A 13080-nucleotide genomic window follows, 5' to 3' on the forward strand; every position below is an offset into this window, starting at 1 on the left:
ACAAATTTGAAAAGTGATAAGGATGAATAGCGAAATCAAAAGGGACCCATTCTCATCAAGTCATTTCCCATACAAACATCTCTGATTATTTGACTGAAGTAACATAACATTTATGCAATACTGAACTGTCATCTCCATCTGTTATCTGTACATGATTTGTTATTGCATTGGATCATTTCCAGACTGGAAGGAGATTGAAGATTTACCGTACTTTCCGTGATGAAGACGGCAAAGAGTACCAGCGTATAGAAACAGTCAGAAAACCAGAGGTCATTGACACCTATGTGAGGATAAGACAGACCAAAGACGGAAATTTCATGTGAGTGGTTCAGTTTCCATGTCAGCTGTAAATCAGTGGAAATGTACTGTGTCTTGCACTATAATAAGGTTAGATTTTATACTCAAAGAAAACTGATCAGAGAGCCCAACGCATGCTGTAGTGCGTTTTCCTTTGCAATGGTCAGGTTAGATCGGACAGATGAGAGTCCCAGCACATACATAGTAGTGCTGAGTAGTGTGCAATGGTAAGGTTGGACCTATATTCACATTCGGCGAAAACTGACAACAGAACCCAGCACACGCTACGTTGCTTTTCAGTCTGTCAGGTTGGAGTTAGATGAAGGCATTAATGAGCTCAGCACTCACAGCGGTGCTTTGCGGTGTGACGGTAAGGTTGGACCTACTTTGAGGGAGAATTTATGATAGAATCAAGCATGCACTATACTGCTGTCAACAATTTTGTGTTTATTGATTGTGCAAAACGCCATAAACTCCATAGACAGGTCACTCACAGACTTTTAAATTTTGTTTCGGACTGCTCCAGACGTCAGTTCGCCCTGCAAGATGAGCAACACAGAGAAGAAATGAAGAAAGAGAGAAGGAGAATCCAGGAGCAGCTGAGAAGAATCAAGAGAAATCAAGAAAAGGAGAAAAATGAGCCTCCAAAACCACCAAAGAAGAAGAAATTTAAACCTGATTTGAAGGTATGCCTCTCTCCTTCTGTCACTTTAGTGTGCATTTCAAAACATTTCTAACTGCTGGTGTATATCAAATGTTGACGTTTGCAATGACAGGTTATCATTACCTATACATGGAGAGTCTTCATACCAATAAGTGACAAGCATGCAGTGTTTCACTGACGTTCGGGCTACCTGCTTGCATGTACTGTAGTGTGCGTTTCTTCCAAATGCTCAGACTCAGTTGATATGAATATTCATGACTGCTGCTTGCCTTGTGTAAAACATTTGAAAAGTACATAGATTGAAACAGATACCGAAACTGCTTGAGTTTTACAGTACTAACAACGCTCTGATTCCCGTTGTTTCATATGTGTACTTTTAGCAAGTAAAAACTATCAAACCTTCATGCTTTGTGTATAGCTTATACATTGCATGCAAATAAGATTACTGCTCTTAAATTAGAATGGAAATTTAATTAAAATCGAAATAAAATTAAAATTTAGTGTAAAAAATCATGTTTTGGTTTGCTAGTTTGCAGTGCAACTGTTCATGAATTATCTGTGAAAGTTATCATGTTGATGTTGTCAACATCGAAACATATTGTCCATAGCCATACTCCTCCAGAACCCTAGTCTGTCTGAATCACAAAGGGTGGAACAGTGATGTGTGACATGACAAAAAAACTGATGTGGTCATTACAAATCAATATGTCTCTTATGGCAATTATTTTGTGCAGCTGAAATGTGGTGCCTGTGGAGCCATTGGTCACATGAGAACAAATAAGGAATGTCCGTTGTATCAGAAGGCGACTCCGTCCAATCCGATCCAAGTTGCCATGACGGAGGAGCAAGAGGAGCAAGTAGAGAAGGCACTCCTAGATGATGATGATTTGGTGAAAACTGAAGGAACCAAGATTACACTTGCCAAGTCTGTTATTGATCAGTGAGTACCAACACAGGCATCAGAGAAATGTTTAGAAGTTAATGTAAATGTTGAAATGGCAATGACTGGGCATTCTTGTCTCCGTCTAAACAATTGCCAGCTGATGTCTACCACCTGAAACAGTTTGCAAAATGGTTTGATTTTTTTCAGCCAAGAACTAGTGTAAACAGAATCTTAAAATGGGACACAGTTCTTTGACTCTTCATGATTTGATAATCATGTCACTTTCCATGATGGAGATCATGAAGTACACCTGAAACCAATACGCAGCTGTCTGATCAATGATGCATTTGTCCATACACTGCTGAGCTGTGGTAGAGTCCCATTGTTTTCAGCAGTACAGTGGTACCTAGGTGAAAAAAAACAGGGATGATACTATAGATGAGGGTCAATGCTAGGGGGAGGGGAAGGGGTTACACTGTCCTGAGACATTGAAATTGAGTCTGGTGTACATGCAATGACCTTGATTCTCACATTTCCGCAGTGCTGAGTATCTGAAGAGGAAGTCGCTGGTGTTGAAGTTTCCCAAGGAGTCTGTACACAATAAAAAGAGACGACGCGCTGGAACCGTTGTTCACTGTGATTATTTAAAGGTGAAAATGTAACATGTACTTCATGGATCTCTTCAGAGCATCCTAATTTCTCATTCTAATAAGTGTTCTCCACAGCTTGGAAAATCAGAGGGACAGTCAGTTTACATAACAATACATAATTGCCATATTCTTTGGTTGTGAAAATGTATCCTTTTGTATGGTTATTAGCATATGAATAAATTGCTTTAAAAACAGATGGGTGGCCCATCCCTAAAAATCCCCTTGTGGGGAAGCCTGCAGCTACATTCATCTGAAAAATTTTTTACAGGATTTAACCGTCATCTTCTTACATTTTCTATTACGTTGTGTGTTATGCAATGGATACAGAATAATGAAGTGAAATAAGCATTTTTTTTTTACGCAGAACATCTAATCCTACATTGTTTGATCTGATACAGGAGAGTAGAATCATCCTAGTGTAATATTACTTGGGATTTTGACAATATCTCTTTCTGATTTACATCGCCAGAGACCTAACAAGTCTGCAAATCGTCGACGAACAGATCCACTGGTCACAATGTCAACCATGCTTGAAGAGATACTGAATACCATGAGAGATATGGAAACTGTGAGTGGCTGAATTGATTTGTGTCTTTGCACTCAACCAACTTCACCCTTTTTGTGACAAAAATGCCTGGATGAAAAGTAACATGAAGGGCAGATGAAAAGTCTTTTCAATGAAGGAACTCATCAGTTCTCAGCAATATCCTAATAACCATGTCAGTTCCATCTTGTAAAATTTGGAAAAAATTTCAGGTTTAATGCAATGCAGTGTGTAGCTCAGAACAAAATGTGCATTTTTTAATGAGAAAATTCAAAAAGGTGAGAATCAAAAAATGCCTTTTAAATATCCTTACATGTCTTTACACCCTTACATTTTTTGGTTGATATTTGGTATTCATATTTCAATATTTGAAAATCGTAAATATTTGCTTAGATATATGTAACAGTGCCAAATCAGTTCAGAATTCAGTGAATATGGTCACAGTCTTCAATCAAACTTGTGGACTCATACCGACAAAAAATTACCACTGTGTATGGTCATGTAGGGGTTATGAAAATGGCCGATTCTTATTACAGTAAGAGTGCTTGAGTGTCCCTCTGGTGTCTCTTAGAGAGACTGGAATTGCAAGATTCATAGTCTTTGCAAAAGCGTATGTTAAGTATTATAATTTTTCAACACCAATGGTTCAACTCAAGAATAAAAAAGACGCGAAGTGTTCTTGAGACTCAGTGCGCCCAAGAGATTACGTGATGCTAGTACAAACCAACCCATGTGTAAAAATGTATATGGAAAACGGGTATTTGTTTTTGTGCATGTGGTTTTGTTTGTACCATGGTCCATTGGAATTCTGGATTTAATATGCATAATGGTTTCATGATACGATTCCACAAATTACTAGAAATTGGTTATTTATTTGCTGTTTGCATCCACAGACGTATCCATTTCACCAACCTGTCAATCCACGTCTTGTGCCGGATTACTACAAGATTGTGAAGAGACCAATGGATTTACAAACTATGCGAGATGTGAGTTATTGTCCATCCTTCCTGTTAACTGATGTTTTTTTCCACTATTTGTTAATACTCTCTGAGTGTAAAAGTTTCCTGGTTTTTTTCCCCATAAAGGAAGATTTACCAAAATTCCATATTTTTTAATAATGAAGACTTATTTATTCACTTCGTAAGAGTGAATAAAACAGTATAACTTGTAAAGTTTAACTTTAACTTATAAGGAAGGTGTATACTCTGTTCATGTAAATTTTTATAGAAAATTAGAACAGATGAAAGAATAAAGCATTGTAAATTTTCATTAATGTATAGATAGTGCTAATACCCATTATATGCTGAGATGTCTGTGCTTTTTCAATTCCCATAGTACCAATATTTCAATACATTTACCTAGCATACTCAGTATTTGGTTCTTATATTTCAAAAAGAATGTCCGCAAGAAGAAATACTGCTCCAAGGAGGACTTCTTGGAAGATGTGCAGCAGATCGTCAACAATTCCACAATCTACAACGGGGCCAAGAGTCCACTGACAATGCAGGCACAGGCTATGCATGAAATGTGCAAACAGAAAGTAGCGGAGGTAAGGAGTCAGTGCCAAAGGGTTCTGCGAAGGAAGATTGTAAGGAGTTGATGATCTGTATGGCTAGGATACTACATGATGATTTTTGCTGTGAAAATAATGCTCTGCTAAAATGTGTACCCTGAGACACAGACCTCTCTTAGTTGAAAAAGCCTCTACCACTTGTGGGGGCTCATTTCAAAGCTCGTGGAATAAATAAAGTTTTCACAGGATTATTTTTGCAAAAATCAAAAATTTAGTTTTCTTCCCGTAGAGTGAACACAGGGATGGCGGCCATTTTGAATTTCAAGTGTCGATAAATGTTAGGCAATACTTCATGTACAAAAATTTGCAAGGTGACCCCTTATTTTAATTTCTGATTTTTAAAAGGGATAGTTGAAAGTTTGCTGGAGAAAAGTTTGGACAAAAGTTGAAATTTTCATTTTCAAGGTATTAAGATTTTGTTATTCTTCATGTTTTCTGCAGAAAGAAGATAAATTTGCCCGCATCGAGAAAGCCATCAACCCTCTTCTTGGTGATGATGATCAAGTTGCGTTCTCCTTTATATTGGACAACATGGTCGCTAAAATGAAGGAAATACCAGAGGTTTGTATCACTCTAACAATACAATGGTTGATAGATACAGCAAGTGTTCAGAAATATTCATTCTTTCTGTAGTGAGGGCGACAAGACTCTCAAGGGTCATAGGATGATGATATAATGATCAGACAAAGTGTCGTTCCGCACATACAATTTATTTGAGATGTTTTGCTCAAATACAGGCATGTTACTAGTTCATTTTGAATGGTGTGTGGATGTCACATCTTTCATTTTGTAGAATCTCCTAAACTCTTGGTGAGTTTTGAAACTGAAGTTGTAGCTGAACTAATGGAACTAGTGTAGATCAGAAAATTTTCATAGATTTTGATTATTTTAATGGAAACACTTATCAACTCTTCACACATCTAATGAAATTTGAAAATCACTCACACACTTTTTTACAAAGTAAAACACCATTCCTGCATCGAATAAGTATATCCATATTTATTTCTGTTGGAAGGAACTGTCAAATATTTGTGCTCTGCAAAGCTTTGTCATGCCAACATCAGTCATCATCGAGATGTAAAATTACCAAGGCTACTCTAAGCACTTGGCTCAGGGTTCCCAAATAACAATCCTAGCATCCCATGGAAGTGTTACCTTGGGCAAACTAAACAAATATGTGTGTTTCCAGTAACCCGACCAAGAAAAACCTGCTGAGCCAAGACATCTTTTTTCGCATTTTCAAAAAATTTTGAGTAAAGTCTCTAAGTTTTACCATACTTTATGAGTCTCAGCCAACAAAAATAAAACGAAAAAGAAAGTTTCTCTGATCTACATGTATCCTATTTTTCAGAGGCATTTCACTAGAAACACACATATTTTCATCTGGCCTCACCACCGAACTGTATCAGTGTTCCAAACCTTGGCGTAAAACACTAAGTATATTGACATTTTCCTAAACAATGTAGACTGACTGTAGTATAACAACTGTTCCTGTCTGGTATTTTTTCCACAGTCCTGGCCTTTCCATCAGCCGGTCAATGCCAAGTTTGTTAAAGACTATTACAAAATCATCAAGACGCCCATAGACTTGGAAACCATCCGTCAGAACATAGCTCACCACTACTACCATACCAGAGAGGAGTTCCTAGAACACGTAGAGTTGCTGCATTTGAATAGCAAGAAATACAACGGTGAGCTCTTACATGCAATACTTCTGTTGTGTTTTGTATTATTAACTTTCTTTTGTCATTGTGATTGTCTATGAGAGATGGTAGAAACAAGATCTGTAACAACCTTTTGTGTTATGCACTTGATTACTTCACTTGTACATTGTTAAAACAGGGGCAGTCAACAGGCTGATTTTGAGAAACTCTAACCATAGATGTCTTTACAGTGTATTTTGTTAAAAATTAAAATTTGGAGGCTAAAATACAAGCTGTTCGTAACAGCTCTTCTACTGTGATTTGAAAATTCACCCCTTCAGCCCATAAGTTTTTGTATCCTCACTATCTTCCAGGATATCTCCGAACTTTTCCTTACCCTTGCCCTACTAAGAAAGTCCCCACAGCAGTTTCTCTGCTTCTCGTGTTACCCACCAGATAAACTGCCAAAAACAGTTATTGAATATCCCTGCCCCCCCTCAAATTGGGCCTTTGTCAAGTTGCTGAATAAGATTTCTTTGCTCTGTGCTGATAAGGAATGAAATACTGCCTTTGAACTGATACAGAAAAGCAGCTTTGTTGGTTGCCCCTGGTATTAGAATTGTGTTCTTTCTGATCCTGAACATTTTCATTGCATCTCGTGTGGTGATTATTCAGATACCCAAATCAGTTCTTACTTGCATGACTTTTCATAATATGATTTTCCTACTTGACAAGTTGACAGCATCATTGCAATGCTAATGCTAATTTAAAAATAAGTAGATATGATATTGAAAAAAAAAATGAGTAGATATGTTGATCAGCATTTTGTATTTTGTTGCATCAAAGTTGCCGGAAATTTGACACAATGAATTCGTTTATGAATTAGTGTGTGAATTAGGATTGTTCATGCGTGCAAATTTATGAAATGGCTATTTATCATAATTCATGCACCTCAGATCATGCAATGTATACTTTGTTGACTTGTTGAGAATAGTATGTACAACTACATATCTGTTCTAACTTGGAAAGCATGGATATGAATCAATGGAAAAGTCATCTCTTCCGATGACAGAAACCCTTTATGGTCGTAGAGCTAGTGACCATATCTGTTACCAGTGACAATATTCACCGTCTGGCAAGGTCTTATATCAACGCCAGTCCCGTTGACTTCGATGTGAACTGTTTTACCTTTCAGGAGTGGATAGCCAGTACACCAGCACTGCCGAGCAGATAGTGGAAGTCTGCAAGAAAGAGCTTGCCGCCAATGAGGAACACTTACAGCAGCTGGAGAAAGACATCGCCGCCACACGGGAAGCTGCACTGGATGCGGCAGAGGCTGACAGCCTGTCCATAGCACCAAGCACACCACAGGGAGGGCTGGATGGTGATGATCTTACAGGTATTAATCAGAATTTCTCCTTTCATTGCAAGTGTTGGTCTGCTTTCACTGGGAAAGTTCTTGAATTTCAAAGCCTCCTGGAAAGGCCTTGGAAAGTCTTTAAAAATAAAATTGAGTCCTTGAAAATCTGGAAAAAAGTGAGACACCACTAGTGATTTTTGAAAATAAAAAAAATTAGTCATGATGTGGTCAAATTTATTCGTAAAGTGATTACATGAAAATGATATGTCATAAAAATGATACCTGGAAAACAGTAGGTTAGACCTCAAAAATTCCTTGAAAATTGCTGAAAAAGTCCTTTTATTTTGACTTACTTTGAGTGTATGGACCGTGTGTGCTTTCCATGTGTATTGGAATTAGCAAGCCGTTCCATCATCTACTGCCGTGGCATTGTTTAGATTCTGATGCATTTTCAATTTGTGACTTTGTCCTTTTGAATGGACTGAAATATGTGGAGTACTTGGTGTCAAAACTCAGTGGACAAACATCCTTCAGAATCATGAACTCTATACAGATATAAAGCCAGCACTCACAGAAAACTAGGAGACTTGTAACACTTTGGAGACAAATAACATTATGCTGTAAGAGTGTCATGCAGCTAATGTGTTATGTAGTTTTGATTTGCTCAAAGTGGGTCATGGCATGTGCTTACCTGGAGGGCAGTAAACCTAAGCACGTTCACTCTCTAAAAACAAATTTGTGGAGGTTGATATAATGCTGAGTTGAACTGGAATAACTGATGTTTAACAGTGTACCTTGTTGTGTATTGGCAAAAGACTTCAGTGACATAATGAAAACGCTTGAAGATGATGACTATGCATGAGAAAGATAATTGTTACTGTTCCACACCCCCATTCTTGATCGGCCCTGCAAAATTTAATGTGTATGCGGAGATATTTCATTAATAATATCATTCATCAACACATCAAGATGATTGTACCGTGATGTCAACCACTGGAAATCAATGCAGTGATAGATTTTAATACTTGAACATTCAGAGCAGAATGATATACATGTACGTTAAGTGCGATACTTTCCTACAAATGAAAATCACAACAGTACAGCACAGCCGGCCTTGAATCAGACCATCAAGATGTTTTCAATACGCATCTTATATCTTATTCCTTCTAAGGTTTTGAGGACTCCGAGAGGGTCAAGGACGGAGATGGAGAGTTTGTGGATGTGGAAAGTTACTATGAGAATAATATGGATGAATCAAGAGATAATGACGAGGTAAGGGATTATTTCAATGGATCATAATTTGTGTCCAGTAGCTTGCAGTTAAACATTCCCACCCTTGATTATCAAGACTATTACATATATCATGTTAGCCAGGACCGACTGTTACAAAGTTTTGAGTCATTTTTCCAATGCATGGAGTACAAGTGATTTACTGAATGGAATCAAATCTGAGGGTTTTTTTCATGTATGTGTGGAATTGACAAGAACAGGATAGCATATTTTGGTTCCACAGACCAGCATTGTGACTCTGAGTGAAAAGAAAGAGCCCAGTAGCACCATTCATGATTATTTACATACTTCTAAATATAGCAAGGCATGCATGAAATAGGGTGCTGCCGATAGAAATTCAGACAGGGCTTGTTTGTTTTATGCCCCTGTTTGTCACAGTAGTATGTATTCAGTTCCCTTTCTGTGTGATTTTCATTAATTTCATCAAAAAATTAGCAGTAGAAGACTGTCATTTCACATGTACCTTCAGTCTCTATTGTCTTACACCAAATCATAAAACTTCAGACAAATTGTATTTTTTCCCATTATTAGTGATGCAAGTATGTTGTTGTAATATGATTGGAAGTTTAGGGAGAATAGAATCTTTTAATTGTTCAGAATTATCAAAAGTTTTAGGTGCCCTTCAGCTGAAAGATGCAATATTCCAAATTACCCATAAAAACAAGTAAATTGCAAAAAAAAGAGAAAAGCAGATGAGCTTAAATTTGCTGATTAAACCAACATTACTACATCCTATTCTCCCAAATTAGTTCAAATCATGTTTTGTGTAGAATCAGCCTCATTAAGCCTTCCCCTTCACCAAGAAATATGATTGGGCTGAACCATTGCAGTGAAAGGGTAATCACTCTTGTTTCCATGTTACAGGGTGAGGTAGAGGGGAACAGCATCCTGTATAGAGATCTACAACTCACCCCGGAAAACAGCGAAGAGGAAAGCGAGGATGACACAACATTCCTTCGGCAACAGAGTGACGAGGAAGGATCTTTCTTCTCCACGGGAAATGATGACAGCAGGATGAGTTTCGCTGAAAACGAGGAGAGCCGTTTCAGCTTCGGAGCAAACGAGAGCAGTTTCAGTTTTGAGGATAGCCGGATGGGAACTCCAGTGGCTGCCACTGACAGTTTTCCCAACAGGGAAGATTCAGACTCAGAGAACGAAGATGAATTTAGAGGTGACATGACCAGAGATCAGCAACCACACAATGCGGGGATGGTAGTGGGACGAGATGAGGACGACGATGATGATGAAGATGAAGATGAGGATGATTTCATCGCTGTCGGAGATGATGAGACAATGGACATTTGAAATGTTGTGATTGGATGATAGGTGGACAGGAAAAAGTTTATTCTGTGCAAGAAACAAGTATTATCCTGACAGTGCAGACAGTGTATTTGTCTGAAGAGGATTGTACACCAAACAATGCCAAATACTAAGACATCACACTGTACATATGTTTGAAATGTGTGAAATCGTACATGACATGTAAATCTGTGACATACACATCAGGGATGTGTCATATTAGACATTGGCTGTCACGATTGGCCTGGCCATAAGATGTTCTTGAGTTATGGACGAATTCAGAACAAGACAAAACGTTAAAAACCAGGTTCAAGATCACTACCATATTTTGCAGCATGAACTAGGAATGTATAACCAGCAGAAATAAGTTATGTTTCTAAACAGTCATCCTTTTTATTTTATGGTAATCAAGGAGGGATTCCATCATGTAATTCTCCTCATCTATAAATCAAAGTCCATGCCATGTCAACATGTTTGACGGAGTAATGTCCTGAAATTCAATCAAATATTTCAAGAAGGGTGTTGTACAGTTGAGGTTTTCTGATGTTTGCAGCTCAGTATTGTTCACTGGAGAATTTTCAGTTTTGCCGTACTTAGTTTTCCTTTTTGTACTTCAAATGCCTCAAAACAACTTCTCTTGTATGTAAAGTTGTTACTTGCCCAATTACTGGAAAGCCGTAACCACAGGCTGCAGAAACTGACCTTGACCAACCATTAATTATGTCATTTGTACACATGGTATGATTACCAAGTACTTTATTCTTCAGGAAAACAAAATCAGGAATCATTTTTTTGTCTTTTAATGAGTAAATTATGAGTAAATCTTTTTTGAAATGCTGTGAGCATGAAATGTGATGCAGGATTCCGCGAGCATGAAAACACGCATTGAAACCGTAAAACACGGGAGAACACAAGAAGTGAATCAGGTTCGTGTCTTCATTCGGTACACAAAGGGATACGGGACAATGGGAGAGCAAGATTTTGAAATGTACATAGCTCACGGATTTGAAAAGCAGTGTCCTTGAAGTCCGAACTCTCACCACTGCTGATTGGCCAAGCCACCAACCATCTACAGATTGTACATTTTCTTTTCATCAGTAACTTGTTCAAATGGGAAGAGCATCCCACAGTCATGTCGGCAAACTGCATTAACAGTGTCCAGTACTCATAGCTACATGTCTTTGGCTGTTTTTTCTATTCTCGTCTACGTCTGTGGTCAAATTTTAGTGGATATAAGTTTCCCAGTGATTATTTTGTACTATGTTAGATAGTATAAACACATCAATATGTTGCCGACTTATTTTATATCATAGCCTATGAAGAACTGAGTATTCAATACCTCATGCTGAATAGACTAAAAAATGTTGCTGTGTTGGACCTGAGTGAAATGCTCGGCTTATGGTGATTGAAATAAACCTGAATGTACATGAAATGGAATGTTGATCATTTTTATATGTGTTTTGTTTGCTGTCATATCTTTATCTTCACTGCAAACAGTCTCGGTACAAGGTTGAAGCTGTTCACTGTTAGAACCCAGTGAGCACACCCTGAAATCTTCACTGGCTTAGTCATATGTACTGTGTTGTTAAGGCAGAAAAGACAGGTGAAGTCAGCGATTTCATTATGATGATTGTGAAACAAATTTGTTAAAACTGAGGGGTAAGTTCTGAATTAATAATAAGTTACAAAACACTGTAAAGACCGTAAAGCTTAGCTGAGGCACGGCACATTTACTCCAAACCCCGAACAAAACCAGTTGAAATGCTGTGTCTAGACATTCTGTTCATCAAATCAGACCCTTTCTGACTGGATTGAAGTTCAATTCATGTTTTTTTCAGAATGATTTCTCTCCAGAATGAAATCCCAAAGTCTCCTCTCTATGCACTTCTATATTTCATTACTAAAAATACCCTTTTCTAGAAAATTATAACATACTAGTAACCCAAAAACTTAAAAAATTACAAATTCTGCAAAGACCACATGGCCAGCCTGCATACTTGAAAGTTTTCTATTGACGTGTATATTACAGTGCTATTATAAACTAATAGTGGTGAACTTGACCTACAATCTTCTTCTGAACCGGTCATCGAGGGACAAAGACTATATCAGAGTGTCATCAATGGTTTAGTGGAGTGAGTATCAGCGTATTTTGCTCTCCACCATTCAAAGTGGATCCATGCAAACTGACATCTGCTGACCCCACTTTAAACCTCTTTCTCCTCAGTTGCATTTATTTCTGTGGTTTGTCTGTGAAGCCTGGTAGAAAGGGAATTAAACTTCTACGTACTTTGGAAAGTATTGTAAGGATGTTTAAATACATCTTCCTTCTTCCATGATTAAATTAGTTATTTTAATTCATAACTCTTTATTTTTAATAACCATCTTTTCCTATCCATGTGCACACCAGTAAGACATGGCCTGTCTTATCACTCTGTGAGGGTCTGATTTTAGGTGTCCTCAACTTCTTGCCCACAATAGGTAGGAGTCTGTTGACATTAAGATTCATGTTGTTTTAGTCCAAGTGTTTGTTGTGCTACACTTCACCCACGTCCTGCTTGAACGCAGGCCCATTAGGCATGTACAGTCGTAAAAAACATATTAATGTCATTGTTTTGAAATATGAATATTATTGATATAATCATTTGGGTATTTCTTCTAGGTTGATCTTTCGAAGATCTCCAAACGGGTACAGGTTGTACTTGACACGGTCGTCAATGGCGTGTCAGATCATGGAGGTAAAAAAAATTTTTGCTTCCACGGTCAGATATGTGCCCATATATGGTATTGACATGCCGTATACGTCAATGTCAAGTGTGATCCATACCCGTTCAATGATAGTTTTTTTAAGCGAAAAAGGATCTCGACCATGATGAAATA

The 13080-nt window shown here is 37.8% G+C and overlaps 1 protein-coding gene across 1 annotated transcript in view; it reads left to right on the plus strand.

Annotated features, from left to right (window-relative positions):
- LOC139131718 (transcription initiation factor TFIID subunit 1-like) overlaps positions 1 to 11640 on the plus strand; it is a 35722-nt gene extending 24082 nt beyond the window's left edge. Inside the window, exons 24-35 of the mRNA XM_070697917.1 lie at positions 183 to 319; positions 824 to 983; positions 1696 to 1901; positions 2386 to 2494; positions 2964 to 3062; positions 3932 to 4024; positions 4435 to 4587; positions 5053 to 5172; positions 6125 to 6302; positions 7450 to 7653; positions 8786 to 8886; positions 9769 to 11640. Of these exons, the coding sequence (XP_070554018.1) occupies positions 183 to 319; positions 824 to 983; positions 1696 to 1901; positions 2386 to 2494; positions 2964 to 3062; positions 3932 to 4024; positions 4435 to 4587; positions 5053 to 5172; positions 6125 to 6302; positions 7450 to 7653; positions 8786 to 8886; positions 9769 to 10209 (2001 nt within the window). The 3' untranslated portion in view covers positions 10210 to 11640. The remainder of the gene's footprint in view (positions 1 to 182; positions 320 to 823; positions 984 to 1695; positions 1902 to 2385; positions 2495 to 2963; positions 3063 to 3931; positions 4025 to 4434; positions 4588 to 5052; positions 5173 to 6124; positions 6303 to 7449; positions 7654 to 8785; positions 8887 to 9768) is intronic.
- Positions 11641 to 13080: the final 1440 nt, after the last annotated feature.

This window comes from Ptychodera flava, chromosome 4 (genome assembly GCF_041260155.1).
Source record: "Ptychodera flava strain L36383 chromosome 4, AS_Pfla_20210202, whole genome shotgun sequence".
NCBI classification, from domain to species: Eukaryota; Metazoa; Hemichordata; class Enteropneusta; family Ptychoderidae; genus Ptychodera; species Ptychodera flava.